This window comes from Meleagris gallopavo, chromosome 4 (assembly GCF_905368555.1).
Source record: "Meleagris gallopavo chromosome 4, MGAL_WU_HG_1.1, whole genome shotgun sequence".
In the NCBI taxonomy this organism is placed as follows: Eukaryota; Metazoa; Chordata; class Aves; order Galliformes; family Phasianidae; genus Meleagris; species Meleagris gallopavo.
Genome location: NC_139407.1, coordinates 56,429,716 through 56,446,808, shown reverse-complemented (window position 1 = coordinate 56,446,808; position 17,093 = coordinate 56,429,716). Strand labels below are relative to the sequence as shown.

Here is a 17,093-nt window from a genome sequence, read left to right as displayed (position 1 = left end):
GATTCATTCCCCTGCATCACTCTACAAACACATCTTCCTTTCAGATTCCCAAGAGACCCAGGGAAATTAGCTAGTGCAGCAGGGGAAGGCAAACTGCTTTTTAGTTTAAATTTTGCTGGTTGACTAACTACTCTGCGTTACTAAACTATCAACAGAAAAGCTTACAGAGCAGGCCTGGAACCCAACAGTTAAAGGCAGGGCCTGCAAATAGAAAATATACTTTTGATGGAAGGAATTAAAATTCATGCATCATTTCTACCTGTTTATCATACAAAATATTATAATGGGAGTGAGGGAAGAGAAAAAAGCTTGTGTAAAGATAAACAGTATCAGTTACAAGTTGCCAAAACCCTGTATCAAATGGAAGCCTTCCAGTTTCTGATCTGTTTTGAAGGAATGCATGTTTTCTAAAAACTATTTTATCTACTTGAGATAACTAAAGTTACATACTATGATGTGGCTTTTTAAACAAAATTGCATTTGAAAAACTGTTTTCACTTTAATTAAATGCCTCACCTTGATCTGTCTTCTCATCCACAGAATATTTAAAGACCTTCTGAAGCTCTTCAGCTTGATTCCACTTACTAAGACCTCTGAATTCTGCAGCTTCCTTCTGTGAGCAGTGTTGTGCAATTACTTTCTTTTTAATATCTTTCAGTTCTTCGTAAGTAAAGTATTCCATCAACATTGGCTGAAAAACCTGAGGCAAAAAAAACCAGTCCAGCACCGACAAAGGCAAATCAATAACGCTACACAAATCTAGCAAGACAAAAATTTCCTCTTTCCAATTCTCACCAAGTAAATATGGCATACATGAATAAACTTAAGGACAAGATCACATAACTTCTACATTCTAACCCTGTGTTTGCCAGTGGGTCACTGAATAGTTTCAAGCATGCTGTTACTTGTTTTCTCCAAAAGGAAAGGGAAGGGACACACATTGCTCAAACTAAGTAACTTATCAATGTACTCACATGGAAGGCAAAGTGGCAGGGCAAACAAACATGAGGGAAGATTTCTCTTGGATAGACTTTGGAAGATTTATTCTCTCCGAAGATGCTTCTCAGTTTTTGGATACCCATAAATCATCAGACTGGCACTACTAGTCTTTACGTTTCAAATATAGGTCAGAGGCTGTCTGGGAGTGTCAGTTTGACTCATGAAGCACTGGTTAATAGAATCTTTTCTTTTAAGTTTTCCTAGGCCATAGGACAATTGCCCTTTCTGACTTTCAGACCAGTACTATTTTACATTTACAAGTTGTAAAAAAAAAAAAAAAAAAAAAAGTACCATAATTTTAAAGAACATTGGATTTTCAAATATTTCTTTATAAAAAGAGGAAGAACTTTTAAAAAAACAGATGTGCAGATTGAGCAAGTCACAATAGCATTACTAATATTTAGAATAACGTACTGCATTTCTTTTACTTACTGTACCCATAATTTTAAGATTGTCAGGCCCCTTTATACTACATCTTCTATTTTATAAATTAATTTTTGTACTATCAGACAGCCTATAAGACAACTTCAAGAAAAAGAAGTTAAGCACAACATCAGGTTTCATACTGTTTATTCTTTCTTTGAAGTCTACTGTGATATTCTATACACTTTATATAATATTAAACCCTTGCTAGAAAGGTTATTTGTGACAAAAACATCTGTGTAGATGTATATAACACAAACCTTGATTATCACTGCAATTACACAACACATTAATCATTTCAACTTTTTAGCATTATTTTAATGCATCACCACCGGTCAAAAGGTTATGGAAACGTACTGTGAGATAAGTAATCATTCAAAGGCTGTATCTGCAATAAACAAATCCACGCCCCAGTGGACTTCTATTACCAATTTTCAAAAGAACCAGAACTTCACTAGAATTTGTCAATATATTCACTGTTCTAGAATGTGTCACATACCAGTCAGAACTGAACAATGACACCACAGTCCTGAATGCAAATTAACACAGTAACAAAAACAGAACTGTGGAGAAAAAAAAAAATCCAAGTCCTTTGTGTCTCTGCTCAATCGTTTCAAACACCAAATAGTTCGGCAGAGTATCTGAGGAGAACGACCTACCTCCTCTTCCTCCTTCATATGAGGAAGGAAATCCCTCGTAAAGGCTTCCAATCTCTCCTTCAGTTGTTTCGCATAGTTTAGCTGTTCGTATTCATTCTGTAAAGAATGCAAAGATTTAACTGCTATCTAATCTTGTCCATTTGTAGGTTCGCTAAACAAGCATCTCAAGGTAAAGTCTATGTAATGCAGTTTGCTGTATTTCCTAGTAAAAGCTCATCAACTTAGAGTTTGATAACAATCTGACAGTCTGTACTGACCTGTTGCCATGCAGAACAAAGCATTCCATTCCCACTCGACAGCAGTTTATTTTGTTATCAGATATGAGTTAGCTTGTCTAAACACATTTTTACTTCGAAGCAAAGACTGAAGCCTGCCAATCTACACCCTAACCCAAAGTTCAAAGCAGTTACAGGCTAATCCAAGTATTTGCATGTTTTGCCTAAGCATACATGTAGTATAATGGCAACGTGGGACAGATTTTACTTAAGTTATTCCACAGTTCTAGAATCAAAATTATAGTAACAATTTATAGTCATATGTTTATATGTTGTTTTTTAAAATATATTAGTACATATTTACTTTTGAAATTGAAAGATCTTCAAAATAAGGATGTGAATTAAATGTTAAATATTGACCAACTTCATCTATCAAATTACTAGCTTGCTCTTTGTGCCAGTAATAGACTTGTTATATGGTCTGTCCAGTAATTGCAACACGCAGTTCCTCATGGTTCTTACAGCAACTGTTGTAAGACCTTGTTTTCAAGCTTCTACAAAGGAACATTACTACACAAATATCTTGTGCCAACAGTTAATCTAATCACGCTCAAAAAAACTCTTATCTAAAAAGTGTTAAATATTTTTACAAGTACATCAGTATAAGCAACAGAACAACAACAGCATCCTATCAGAAAATGTATTAATTTTCCCCTTTCCTTCATTTTACAATTAATTAACAAACAAAAATTCAAGGTTTGACATTCACAGGGAAAAAGATATTTGTAGGATTCTCAGCTCAAATATCACTATAGACATCAGGAACAGTTGATCGATTAACTTTGCTATTTTTCTTACTGAAAATATGCCAACATGTCCACTAGGAATGCACAGTGAGATATCAAACTATTAATACAGACTATAGTGCCTAGAACTGAAGAAGTGACAGAGATGTGCTATCTGCCTCAGAGAAACAACACAGCAGAATTAAGTTGAACTCCTCTTCAGTATGACATGCAGCTGCAACAGGGGAGGCTCAGGCTGGGTGTTAGGAAAAGGTCTGGCACCAGAGGGTGGCTGGGTACTGGAATACGTTCCCCAGCACACAGCCCTGAGACTCTAAGATATCTCCAATTATGCAGAATATAGACTTCTCTAGAATCCTAAAGAGAGTTTTTAATAGAATTTTAATAACTGCAGTGAATGGCAAAAGAATCTGCGTCTGTGACTGGAAAGTCTTCACTACTCTATCGCAAATGCTTCATTACTTTTAATTTATTTGTAGAGAAAATTATGAAAAGTTGAGGCAAATGAACATAATCACAGCACACTGTCCTTAGGACAAGTCCTTGTTAGTCTATTTACCTTTACATTCTTCAGCCCTTTCTCAAAAAGGCTGAGCATCTCAGAGAGTTTGTTGTCTGAGTGCACATTGTACACCGTCCGGCTACGCTGCTGAAGTAAACCAATGATGCACTCATTTTCAATCTGCTCGTGCATTTTGAATTCCTTGAATGTGGCATACAGAGATTGCAGAAGAGCCCGAAAATCATTGTTGTTGGAGAAGTTGGTCTTGGATAGCTAGAATAAAGGAAAGCCCACAAAAAAAAAAAAATCAGTGAAGATCATACCAAGGTCAAATTAAACCATTTGGACAGGTATTAGCAGCCATTATTTGTTGGCCCCATTACTTTCAACAGAAAAGCTGAAAACCCTGTCTTACAAAGAGAACATGTAATAGTGAGAAGCGAGTGTTCAACTCAAACAACTCACTTCAAAGATATCAAAAGTGAGAGTAATGAACAGTATGGAAGCTTCAAATTTTCAAGCGCAACAGATGAAAATCAGATTCAAGTACGTGTATGTAGGAATACACAAACGAGTTTTTCATTTTAATAGAAAACTGACCCCTAATTTATTTCATTACTGCAACAAAATATAATTTAGGACAACATCTTCCAGAAGTGGGCAGAATACCGACACTTGGAACACTGCAGAAGTCACATTAATATGATTTCTGTGAGTAATTTACAACATCCATCACTATTTTAACCTTTGCGCCTGACCTGCAATTTGATTTCGATTTGTTACTAGGAGCTGACAAGAACTCCACACAAAACCCTTCTAGAACTTTTAAAATCTCATACGTGAAAGTCATACATCATGAGTTTTCCTCTTACTATTCATTAAAACAGTCAACCATCCACATCCAATTCTTAATTCCCCAAGTAAGTTACCGAAACAGTTTTAATACACTGTTGTGCTTTGTGAATAAGGTTTCAGTAATGTCAGGGGTTTAACTGCAATTCCCTGACTTCCAATGACAACCACCTATTTCCCAGCAGCTCTGGAAGAAAAATAAATAAATAAAATAATTAAAAAAAAAAAATCAAGCTATAAGCCTCAGAAACATTACAACAAACTAATGACAAAGATAACCACAGAAGTTTAACAATGCAGTTGTGAATAAAAGCAGTAAAGCAAGTTTTGAGAAGAGTTTCTAAGTTTCCAAAATTCAGCTTACATCTAACCATGCAAATTCTGATGGCAACTGCCTCATTCCACATGAATAAACAGAAATTAAGACTCTGCCTAAGTAGAATGATAACTTCTTTTAAAGAAAATTATCGTTGAAGGAAGAAGGTAATTACAGCATTAGTTTGAGGAAGCAGTAAAATCAGTTGTACTTAAGAAACATAAACCAATCTTGTGCAACTCTGAAATAAACAAGAAATAAACTGATTTCCTGGTAGAAATCAGTGCAATCTCCCCAGGTTGGGAGCTAACTGAAAGACTCAGTCCCGTTCCCAGCGCACTTGTTGTACTTGTGGGTGCATGGCTGATTACAGACTACCGATCAGGAAGGCCTGATCTTACCAAGGACACACAAAGTAATATCAGCTGTTAGAAAAGGTTTGCCATGGACCAAGAATCAAGAGATGAAGACAGCACGAAGATCCATGTAACACAGTAATCCATTTTTACGTGCATACAGTCATCACTGATAACACTTTCAGACTACAGTTTCCTTTGGTGGATGTCAAGTAAGTATGGAAAAATACCATATTGTGTGTAACAGTATACAAGAATAAGCACTCTGAAACTGCAAATATTTTCACTTAGTTCAGAAAACATGTCACTGAAGCATTCAGAAGTGGTTTTGTTTACAATAATTCCAGAAAAAAAGGGTTTTAGTCGAAATGGAAATGAGAAATATGTAATACTTGCACATGTAATTCTTGCATTCCTCAAACACAGCCATAAAATCCACAGATCTAAAACGCCTACCATTTGTATATTTAAGAAACACACCAAACAAATGCACTTATTCATTCTGACGCTGCACTGTCACTTCCTGGCAACCAGCAGCAATGCAACTGAAACGCGCTGGACATCTGCCAAGCACTTACACAACTGGCAGGCAGCAGCGCCCACTGTGCATTACATGAACAGCTGCCATTAAGAAAACACATCTATCTTGCCTCGGCTCAGATCACAAATGGGACAGTATAAAGTTTTTTTGTTTTTTTTTTTTTATAGCATCTTTTAGACCAAATACTGACAGGTCGGAATCAACTCATTAATTATGCACTGTGTTTGGATCTGAAGCTTGAGTCGTTGTGTACATAAAAATGGGAAAAGACTTTGGCTCCTCATCCCATTTCTGTTCTCCACTTCAGAGAATGCAACATACAGAGCACAGGCACTAGATGAAACTGCAGGCTATGCTTTCCACACTGACAAACAGAAGTCACAGAATCATTGAGTCACAGAAGCCTTAGAGTTGGAAGGACCTTTATAGGTCATCTAGTCCAGCTCCCCTGCAATGAACAAGTCAATGGTAAGGGAAGTATAGAAGACACACAGGAACACTCCTCACTTTCAACCACTTATCATTCAGGTTTCAGCCATGATGTAGTTTGTTTTCTAATCTAGCACTGATCAGTGACTGCTCACTGAATCCATAAGGCTCCACAATACCTGGAGGCAGCTCCAAGAACCCTCTTTCCCAAGAATCCCATTTGCAGCCAAACACTTGGCATTTGACTGATGTAAAAACTGAAACAAGACTGATGAAGAGTATAACCTGAAGATCAGAGAAAATACATATTTTGCCATTGTTTAAAAGAAATCACAAATCTTGTTCTGATACAAAATGGTATCGTCATCCGTCATCTTCCTGACTCAAATCTTTTCAGCACTCAACACTTCCAATCTTTACCGACCATCATCAGCAAATTTTGAACAAAGAATCCATCCGGGCATTCAATGTCAGTACTTCTATCACAAACTCACTGTTACAGTAGCCATTGTAACACGAAACACTTGCACATTAACCTCTGCTACTGCTGCTCCCTGCAGATACCTAGAAGATTAGAAGCCATGAAAAAGATATTGAAGCTTAGTGCTTAGTGTCTGTATTTGAATCGGCAACTGGTAGATTAAGAAGGTCAGATGAAGCTGAGAAAAACTGGCTTTTCAGAGGACAGGTAGCCTAGCAACGAAGTCACTCTGTCAGATCTGTAATTTCATTAGTGGGACTGATGAAGTCTTATGATGGGCACCAAGACTATTAGCAGAGGGCAGCTGCTCCACTCCAAGGTCTCTCTTCCACACGAGCACAAGCAGTGCAATAGTCCAGTAGTACAAAAAGAAAACCACCTGCCCAAACTCAGATGGACAGTCCTAGGGGCACCACAAGATCAAGGAGATGGACTGTGTTATATTTGTCAACTGGTAAAAATATGAAGTGTAGTATGAGTGATTCCCGAGCAGACTTCAAACACACAGCACTAAACTCACAATCACCTCTATAGGTATTAGAAACACACAGGAGCTGACTGTTTGAACATAACACCTTCCAAAGGACAATTCAATGTTTCAAAGTCTTACACAGAGCCTACAGCACAACTGCTTTTGTTCATAATACACACTAATTCAAGAGCAGCATCACAGATTCTAGAAGAGAAAATCCCCGGGGGTAACATTTAAGAATTACACACTGGAGCTTCAGAAACCAACGAACAGCCCGAGCACCAAGCCAAACAACAGGAAATCAGTTGCATCCCAAAGTCTGTCTGATACACTTCACAGACCTGTGCGAAGAATACGCAAGCAGCCAGCAGCTGTTAAAACTAAATGGGAACTTTGTTTTAAACCCCTAAGGAGAGCTCTATCAAATTATCTATCACCTTTGTTTCACTTGAACTGTGGAGAGGCATCAGTAATTTAAGGGCAGCAACGGTGCCAGCAGTGATGTGAAGTCACGTAACATACCAGATCAATTCCAAGTAATGGTGTGACAGAGACAGACGTGCTGACACACAACTGCTGTTCTCCTCTAGATTAGTTGTATCTAACATGCCAACACGATACCTGAAATGAAGAGTTTAATAAAAATCAGAAATATAGACCTTCCCACAATGTTGAAAGAGCCGCGCCTTAAGATTATGATGAAGATTTAAAAACATCCTGTCATCAATTCAATATCAGGTAGTTCTAAACATCCTTTGCAGAAAAGGACAGTAATGCTGAATTAAGAAATCACTTGATGGACATCATTTTTTAAACCTCAAATCATTTATTTAAAGATGACCTACACTTGAAAAAGATCTCTGCACTTCAGATGTTTTAGGTGGTGCCCAACTCCACTGGCCTACAGAGCCACTGACATAGTGTACGGTGTACATTTTTGTACAGAAAGGCAGCAAACGATTCCTCTTCCTTACTGGTAGCTATCACTCCAGTTTTGTGCTCCAAGAACAAGGTGACAATGCTGCAAGCTTAACAGCGAGGAAACCCTACATTCACTGACTGCACTTTCTACGTCACTTCATTTCATTATCACCTTAAACACAGCTATTTCTAGGCATAGTGAATGGATGCTGTAAATAAATAAATAAGCTGAAGACTGCTTCAACTGCACAGCAGTTCAGTCACTGAACAAAATATAGCATTTAGTTCCTTCCAGGAACTTCTTCCTTAAGAACTCCCCAGCAGGCAACCAATGGGCAAGGAGAAAGTACCTTGCAGAATAAAAAGTACCACCCCAATCTTAGATCACTGGTTTAAATAGAACAAACAAAAAGAAACACTAGCATTTCTACAGCACAAAAGTACTGGGGAGAAAAAAGACAACATGGCATCCCCAGTCAGTCGTGTTTCACTCATTTTTAAGCATGAGCATTTCACTTACATCACAGCACTAACACTCAAAAGATAGAAACTTGGATGCTGCAGAGATTAACTCAATTTTGTGAGCAAGTAAATGGGGGGAACAAAGATTAGAACAAGGTGTGTCCGCATCAATACCAAGAGCATGCAGGTTCACGTTGCACTTAATCCGCTGTAAATTCGGGGGTAGGACAGATGAAGACACACCTGGAAGCAGCAGCCAAGCCGTCGCTTCCAGCTGCACATTCCTAGCCCTTCCCCAGAATATTCTCTGGCAATTACACAGCTGCAGGACAAATCCAATCAGTTTACTCATCTAAGAAGCTGCACCTTTTTAGCAGGTTCATTTTTCACCTGCTCAGAGCAGCAGACTGCAGCAGCATCCAGCCACACACAAGGTCTGTCCTTAGACTCAGTCAATACTGTCCCCAAGGAAGACAGACTGCTGAGGCAGCCTACCAAGATCACTGCCCTTTCAGCATCATCTGATCACTGGCTTATTCCTTATGTAGAGGTACATGACGTGAACTGTAAGATAATTAGCTAAACTACTTCATGATCCAGCTTTTCACGTATATAAAGCCTTCAATCAGAGGACTAATACAGGTTTTATTACCCAGGGTCCACCTCTTGCCTGTAGGTCAACCCAAAATAATGACGATTACTAAGGCAGACAGGACAGGACTTGGCCCAGCCTAAGGAAAAACAAAAGAAACCAAACTTTCAGAAGCCCATCTGACTTGTTCTGTGTAATCCTGTCCTCTATATAAACTCATCAGCTGCTCTGTAGCAGAACTACAGTCTTGAAAGAGGTTTTGAAGAAACAGATGGTATTAACTCAAGGTTCTTGTAACAAAAGTCTTTTTTTTCCTGCTAAGAGCACAGGCAATGGGGGTAGGTAGTTTTGTACTCCGGATTTTGAGAGGCTGAGGTCAAGCTGATAAAGGCCAGGCATGAGAGCATAGCAAAGGTCGAAAAAATGCAGTATTTCCATTTGTATCAGGGTCTTTCATCACTCTTGTACTGCATCCACAATCAATTTCATGAAAGGAACATGAGCAGAAAGTTTTGGAATCACAAAGGTCTCTCCACACTGACACCGAACTGACTGCACCAGAATTTTCAAGGAGGCAGTTGCTACAGTGCCAGGTCTCCTCAAGGATTCTCACAGAGAACCCAGCTTGGGAAGCAGAGCTTTCACTATCATGTGGTTTCTATGTTACCAGAGGTCTGCAGAGAAGAAACCAAAGAAACATTAAAGAAAAGTCCAGTAAAGATATGAAACAAGGAAGTCTTACAAAAGCATGAGGAACACTTGCAATGACACTGCTATTCTAGAGGTACGTAACAGGATTTCTCATACACACGACACGTCTTAAAAGATTTCTTTCCTACCTTATACTCTCACATTGGTAGATTCCTAATAAGACACTGCTTTTTTGTCCTTCTGTCAGGGAGTATCTGAAGTCCTAAGAGCAAATCAAAGGTTTAAGGCTCTCTCTCTCCTCCCTCCTCATTCCCATACACTCTCTAGCTGCAGTAACTCACAAATGACAAACACAGCAAGAATACCTTTGTCTCCCTGCGTTATACTCATTGCAATTCCCAGTGGACAATGGAAAAATTTATTTTAGACTCTAAATGTAAACAAAAAGAGCCAGAAGTCTCTGAAGAATTACAGCTTATACTCTATTTATTTAGTTCTTTCAGAAATGACCACATATATCCTCAGGTAAACACATAACCCCTATATATACACTCCAATTACAGTCTCAAGCTTTTTAGAAGGCATCAGGTGGGCTTTTTTTTTTTTTTTTTTAACATTTTTTGTTTTGTTGGTTTTGTGCCACAAAATAGGAAATTAATAAATGGTTCCTCAAGAAAGAAAAGGGCAAAAGTGGCTTATTATTGCTGTCCACAGCAGGCTGGAAGAAAGCACAAAAGATTATAGCTACATGTGAAGGCTGAACAGAAAACTTTTTTTTACCTGCTATTCAAAGGCAAAAGTAAGGGCTGAGTAATTACTCAGAAAAACCTGCTACCGTATCTGGCATAAGAAAAAGCCCAAGGATACGTTCTTAGGAAAGCAAAAAAGAGAGACAAGGCAGTAAAGCACCCAATGATGAAGAGCTAGAAGGTTTGTGGTACTTACAAGTGTCCTGACAAGAGGACTGAAATGGTTACGCAGGCCTGAAAAGACTCCAACACCGTTATCTCGCATTCCGTACATCCTCTGGCACTTCACTTAAAATGTGTTTAACAGCAGTCATTTAAAACACAGTTATTTCCAGATTCACCTTGAGAATACTCTTCTGCGTGAAAAATTAGTCCAAAGCTGCAATTTCCCAGTACGTATAGTGGGAAGTTACTGAATTATTCAGATCCTAAAGTTAAGATGGAAAGAGGACTGGCGGAGTCTCTGATGAGGAACTCAGAGGCATGGACAGCAAGCTGCTCACACATCTCTGGACATGGAGGCTTAATTCCATCCCATCTAGGAAAAAGGAAGGCATTTCCTCCCACTTTGTCTGGAAGGATGCCATAACAGTTGATCATTAGCATCGTATTAACACTGAAGATCCTCATTAGCTGTTTACCCATTCTAAATCTAGGTAGAGTGAAAGCAGGTTCTTGATGCATCAAAATGTTAATTAGTAATAACCAAATACTACAACTTTTTAAATCAACACATTCATATTTGAAGAAGCAGTAAAAAATGAATGGCAATGTATGGAAACACTGAAAAGATATTTCAGAAGTAAATTGAAAGTTTTACCTTTTTTTTTTTTAAATTAGAAACAGACCTATCTTCATGGAACAGCTGTTCTGTTCTTCAGGGCATCAAGCAAAAAATACTTCTGGCTTGAAAAGAGGAAGTCAAAACATTCATTGTTTCATTTTTCAGATTCCCTCTGTCATAAAAGCTGTTGTCATAATCTGGTCCACCTAATTCCCCAACCAATGGTTTACAACATCAACTCTGCTTAATTCAAGAGTATTTTTCACTCTTAACACAGTCTGTCTGTAATATTCTTGTTGTAACAGCATAAATTTAACACATAAAACCTGTTTGTTCACTTCAACAGTGGAAAGCTTGCAGCAGAAAAATGGCTGAAGCACAGAAAGCATCTTATTCAGTATTTCAATAGCTCTAAAGGTGAAAGATATTTGTATTATCAAAAGAAATAATTATCAGGAAACGAAAGGAAGTTTTTAGCTAGATGGATTTTAAGAAAAGAATCCTGTGAGTACTAGAATAGGGCTTGGAATACACTAATACTCAGCCACAAGTATCAGAAGACAAAAAAAAGAACAGTGAAAGAGTTTATATATGCTTGGATTAAAATAAATACCACTGCATACACCTAAATATAATATTTAACAGGAATGGCCCAAATACAACAATGGCAAAATGTAATGTCATATTTACTTTAATCTTCACAAAGAAGTTAATGAAGTTATTAACTTCATGAAGTTAATTAGGACAAAAAACTTATGGCAATTAGTTTTTAAGGAGTGGAAGAACAGGCCAGAAAAAGAAGTACTCGTTAAATATTTATACAAGTTCAATCAGAGCAAGTCAGCAGAACATGACAAAAATTTCCTGGAAGAACTAGCCAAAGTAATTATTGAACCATTAGAAATAACTGCAGAGATCTTCTGTAGAAAGTTGAGATTACAGAAGTCTGAAGCTAAGCTAACATAAAAAGGACCTCTGATGCATCTGATCCAACGCCCAAGGTTGCACAATACAGCTGAGCTATTAACAGTTTACGACTTCAATGGACAGCCCTGTTCCCTCCTCCCACGCTGACAACCCAGTTCTGGGCTCAGCTGACCACTCAGGAGCCACCTGTACTCCATCACCTCTCACTCCAGTGGCCCAGCTGCTCACCAAGGGGCCAGGAGGGTGTTCACAGCAATCCACCCTTGCAGAAGCAGCCAGCCATTACAGCCACACACACTCTGAAGTCTCACGCTGATTTTTGTGAGGCAGGCATAAAGACTTCAGATACAGTTATCAAAAGCCAGCACAGCATTACAGTATTCAGACCATAACTATTCATCCTACTTGCCTCCCCCTCTTTCCCTCCCCCCTCCAAAAAAAAGAGCCTAAGTTTACAGGGTAATTTATCACGTTCATCTCAGGAAGGACTGAACTCCTGCTTAAGACAGCATACTCTTCAGCTGCAGTAACACCGTGAGAGAACCACAAGTTGAAATCCCATAGAGGTGTCTCATCTGTGGTAGGCACAGCCAATATTCAAAGTGTGCACTTAGAGCACAGTCTGCTGCTGGAGCAGCCCTGAACTTGAAGCTAATAAAGAAACATTCAGCCAGCAAGGATTTGTTCAGAAAATATAATCTGATTTCCTTTTGATAAGATAACCAAACTACTTAAGAGGAAGACGATACAATGCACGTTACAGGCCGTGATTTCTCTTAAGGCTTTTTGATATTTTCTCGTTTTACAGCCTTTCAACAAACTCCAGAAAACCACACACTGTGTCACAACACTGGGCAACAGTGATCTCAAATCATACCTACCAATGTTTCCAGCTAAACCAGAATGGGATTTCTAAGACACAGTCAGCTGAAATCTCTGCTGTCTCACAACAGATGCAGTATTTTCAGCCACAGCATGGAAAGCAGGAAAGCCAGTAAAGTTACAACTTGCAAGCAGCGCATTCTGAGGTTTTGGAAACATAACACGTAATGCAACAACAGACGTGGTCTCTACTGGATGCAGGTACATGGACTTGGGTCAGTGCAAACTACTACATCCCAGAGACAAATTACTCTCATGAGACTAACGAAAGGAAATTCAAGAGTCAGTCTTCTGGTAAGCATAGGGATACATGAAATACAAAGCCACTACGCAACTGTTAAGAAAAAAGACTGCAGAGTAACATCCAACATAACATCAGCTCAACTCATGGACAGCAGTGACTCATCTTGCCCAACCGATTTCAGGAAAAAGTAGGCATCATTAGGCAGAGGTTTCACAGCAGCTTAAGCCAACCTCACTGCTGGTTGCCACAGTCCCACTCTCTGCCTCGCATGGGCTTCAGGACTCATCAGGCAGCTCAATATCAGCAGAAAAATTACCCTGCTTGAAAAAAAAAAAAAAAAAAAAAAAAAAAAAAAGAATTGTTTTCAACCAGCATAAAACCACAGTGAGTCACTGAAAGTGCTGATGGGAGCAAGACAGGCACACATTTACGAGCAGCACCAGCCAGGTACAGCTTCAGCTGCCACTGGAAGCCATTCAGGCACCCCCACAAAAACAAACACTGGATGTGTGACCTATGCCATACAGCACAGTGGATCGGTTTACTTAGTCCAGAAAACAGGTAACTAAGATGGAGGGAGTGACTACAGTATCTCACTAGAGATGAGAAAACAGTCTGCTCTATTTGTAGCAAAGATGATGTCAGGCGTTATGAAACCATTTCAACTATACAATCTACACCAGCACTCGGCTCCCTCCAGGGCGTACACCCTCACAGGACTCACCAGAGCACATGACAGGCCTGATGGTTTTGTGGGTTTCCTTACAAAACAGAATTTTGGTTATTCTTGCTACTTAAGTCCATAGCACAGCGTACAATGCAGCTGAAATACATCTGAGGGTGCAGCGAAGGCATGCACAGATCTCTGCTAGCAACAAATAAGAGAACGGGATAACTTTCCAGACACACCAAACTTCTTACATGATTCACTTTTCTGTCACGCTGAATTCTGGAAAACCAAACCATGTCTCAGTCCTAAGGCATTATTTAGGTACCTGCGTACTCTACCTGTTAGTAATCTTACAGCTAACTCATTGAAAAGCACAGATGCACCCAACTCACCCTTACAAACATTTGGTGGCATTTCCCACATCAAGACACTAACTGATAACAGCTATATTGCAGTGCACAGGAACACTGCTTGAGGAACAGCACACAATATAAAATTCACAAAACTCAAGACCCCTCAAGAATAATCTGCACTTAAGAAAACAGTTTTACAGATTATAATTAAGATGTAAGCAGAACTAATGTCTTATCTAATTACAGCATCTCGGTCACACAAAGGAAGTCAAACAGCTCACAGATTTTTTCCTGATACAGATATAATTCAAACGGTGGGGTCATGGGTCAGGCATAGCTTCACGTACCAAAACAGGGCTAAAGGATGCAAAAATTGATGCTTGTAAAATAAATTAATAGATTAATCCTCATTCACATTCATGCTTACACTTATTTCAGAGAAAACGGAAACAAGCAAGCACACTCCTGTATGAAAAGAATTAGAAAATGAGATTACCTTTGTGGCAGATAAGCAGTTTTAACCAATGTGTTAGCACTTACAAAAACTAACCTTCTTGCCCATTTAGTTTTACTTTTAGGAAAGCATGGTAAACTTGATTACAGCTTTGTGGAATGTTCAAAGCAACAGAAATACACGTCTAGGGAACAGAAAAAAAAAACCAAGGAATATCAGCAAATGACTACAATATTGGGCAGTCCTGACAGCAATGTGGTCTATACCCTGGCAAGGGCTGGGGGAGAAGAGTCCCAGGTGTCACAGAATGGCCTGAGTTGGAAGGGACCTCAAGGATCACGAATCCCCAACCCCCCTGCCACAGGCAGGGCCACTAACCTTCCCATTTTATACTAGACCAAGCTGCCCAGGGCCCCATCCAGTCTGGCCATAAACACCTCCAAGGATGGGGCATCTACAACCTCTCTGGGCAGCCTGTTCCAGCACCTCCCCACTCTCACAGTAAAGAACTTCCCCCTAAATCTTCCTTCCCTCAACTTAAAATCATTTCCCCTTGTCCTGCTGTTGTCTATGCTCTCAAACTATTGACCCCCTTCTGTTTGTAGACTCCCTTTAGGCTGCAATGAGGTCACCCCGCAGCCGCCTTTTCTCCAGGCTGAACAAGCCCAGCTCCCTCAGCCTGTCTTCACAGGGGAGGTGCTCCTTCATGGCCCTCCTCTGGACCCTCTCCAACAGCTCTCTGTCTTTCTTGTACTGAGGGCTCCACACTTGGACGCAGTACTCCAGATAGGGCCTCACAAGAGCAGAGCAGAGGGGGACAATCACCTCCCAGTCCCTGCTGACCACTCCTCTTTTGATGGAGCCCAGGATTTGCTTTCTGAGCTGCAAGGGCACATTGCTGGCTCATGTTAGAAGTTTTTTCATCCATCAGGAAACCCAGGTCCTTCTCTGCAGGGCTGCTCTCAAGGACTGCTCCCTTCCAGTCTGTATGGATGCCTGGGATTCCTCAGGCCTGAGTACAAAACCTCGCACTTTGCTGTGTTGATGTGTATATCGAGGATCTGCTTCCTTGTCTAAAGTCTCCTATGGTATGGCAGCATAAACTTTCCGGCAAACACAAAAAAAACAAAAAACCCCACAAAACTCAGCAGCACTCGGAGCAGAAAGGCAAAGTCGAACTGCTCGCCCGGCCTTCCCCGCAGCCCTCCTGCAGAGCTCAGCCAGCACAGCAGAAAGCTGCCGGCACTCAAGGAACCGAAGGAGCCCACCGGAGGGCCGCGCGGAAGCCCGGCGCAGCACACGTGGAGCACTGCGGGAGAAGGCGAGGCCTGCTCGCCCCGGTGCGGCAATGGGCTGCCTCCACGTAGCCTCACCTTCATCTCAAACGCTGCCAAGCGCTTGAAAACGCACAGAACAGCTGCCGGCCTGCGATGGAGGCACCGCTCCTGCGGGCGGGACCGCGGGCTCCCAAGCACCGCCTGAAGCTCCCATTACACGCAGCGCCGCAAAGTTCGCTTTGCAGGTGACGCACCGGGCTGCTGCCAGCCGCCCCGATGCAAGCGCAGAAATCGCTTTTTGCGCGCAGTGAAACCAGCAGCACGCACACGGCGCTGCTCGGGCATCCTCAGCCACACACGGATTAAAAACACATCGAAACGAAGCGCTGCGTGCCGGCTGCTGGTGGGCGCGCTCACGGGCACGGCCGTCTCCCGCCACCCCCGCCCCAGCCCCTCCAAGCCACACAGCACGGCCCGCAGCGCGGCAGGCGGTGGGCGCTGCGGGGCGCGGAGGAGGGGCAGCCCGGGGCAGCCCGCGGCCGCTCCCCCTTACAGGCGCAGCGGGGCCGGCGCGCTGACAGCTGCGCACTCGCTCAATCTGCCCTAGCCCCTCCAAGGAGCAGACTAAAGGCCACCGCCGCTCCGCGCCCGCCCGCCCGCTCTCTACCTTGTCGCAGTAAAGCCCCACGAGCTGCTTCATCCGCCAGTGCGGAGCCGAGAAGACATCCACCTCCTCAGGGAAGGGAGCCATGTTCTCCCCATAGAGCCCAGGCGCTGGCGGCGCTAACGGCGGCGCTAACATCCGCCCCGCGCATGCGCGGAGGGCACCCCGCCGGGCCGGGCGCCACGTGACCGCGGCCGCCCCGCCAGCTCCGGCGCGGTTCGGGCGCGGTTGCTGGCGGCTGCGCTACGCGCATGCGCGGTGGGAGGCGGCGGCTGCTTCGAAGGCGAGGCGTTGCCTCATACTCCGCTTCGGGGCGGGTCGGTCTCGTCCCTGCGGAGCGAGTTTCTCAGTCGCTCTGCTGCGGGGCCTGGCTGGCGCCAGCTCCGCTCGAGGGCATCGCGGCCGGTCTGTG

The 17,093-nt window shown here is 41.8% G+C and overlaps 1 protein-coding gene across 2 annotated transcripts in view; it reads right to left on the bottom strand.

The window, feature by feature from the left end:
• FBXL5 (F-box and leucine rich repeat protein 5) overlaps positions 1-16,877 on the bottom strand; it is a 33,593-nt gene extending 16,716 nt beyond the window's left edge. Inside the window, exons 1-4 of one of the 2 annotated variants that reach the window (XM_085223448.1) lie at positions 16,685-16,877; positions 3,662-3,877; positions 2,082-2,177; positions 517-700 (exon numbers count right to left, since the gene is read on the bottom strand). In XM_085223448.1, the coding sequence (XP_085079574.1) occupies positions 517-700; positions 2,082-2,177; positions 3,662-3,877; positions 16,685-16,819 (631 nt within the window). In that variant the 5' untranslated portion in view covers positions 16,820-16,877. Of the gene's footprint in view, positions 1-516; positions 701-2,081; positions 2,178-3,661; positions 3,878-16,113; positions 16,138-16,684 lie in introns of those variants that run through there. The other variant, XM_085223449.1, reaches the window with a different exon arrangement.
• Positions 16,878-17,093: the final 216 nt, after the last annotated feature.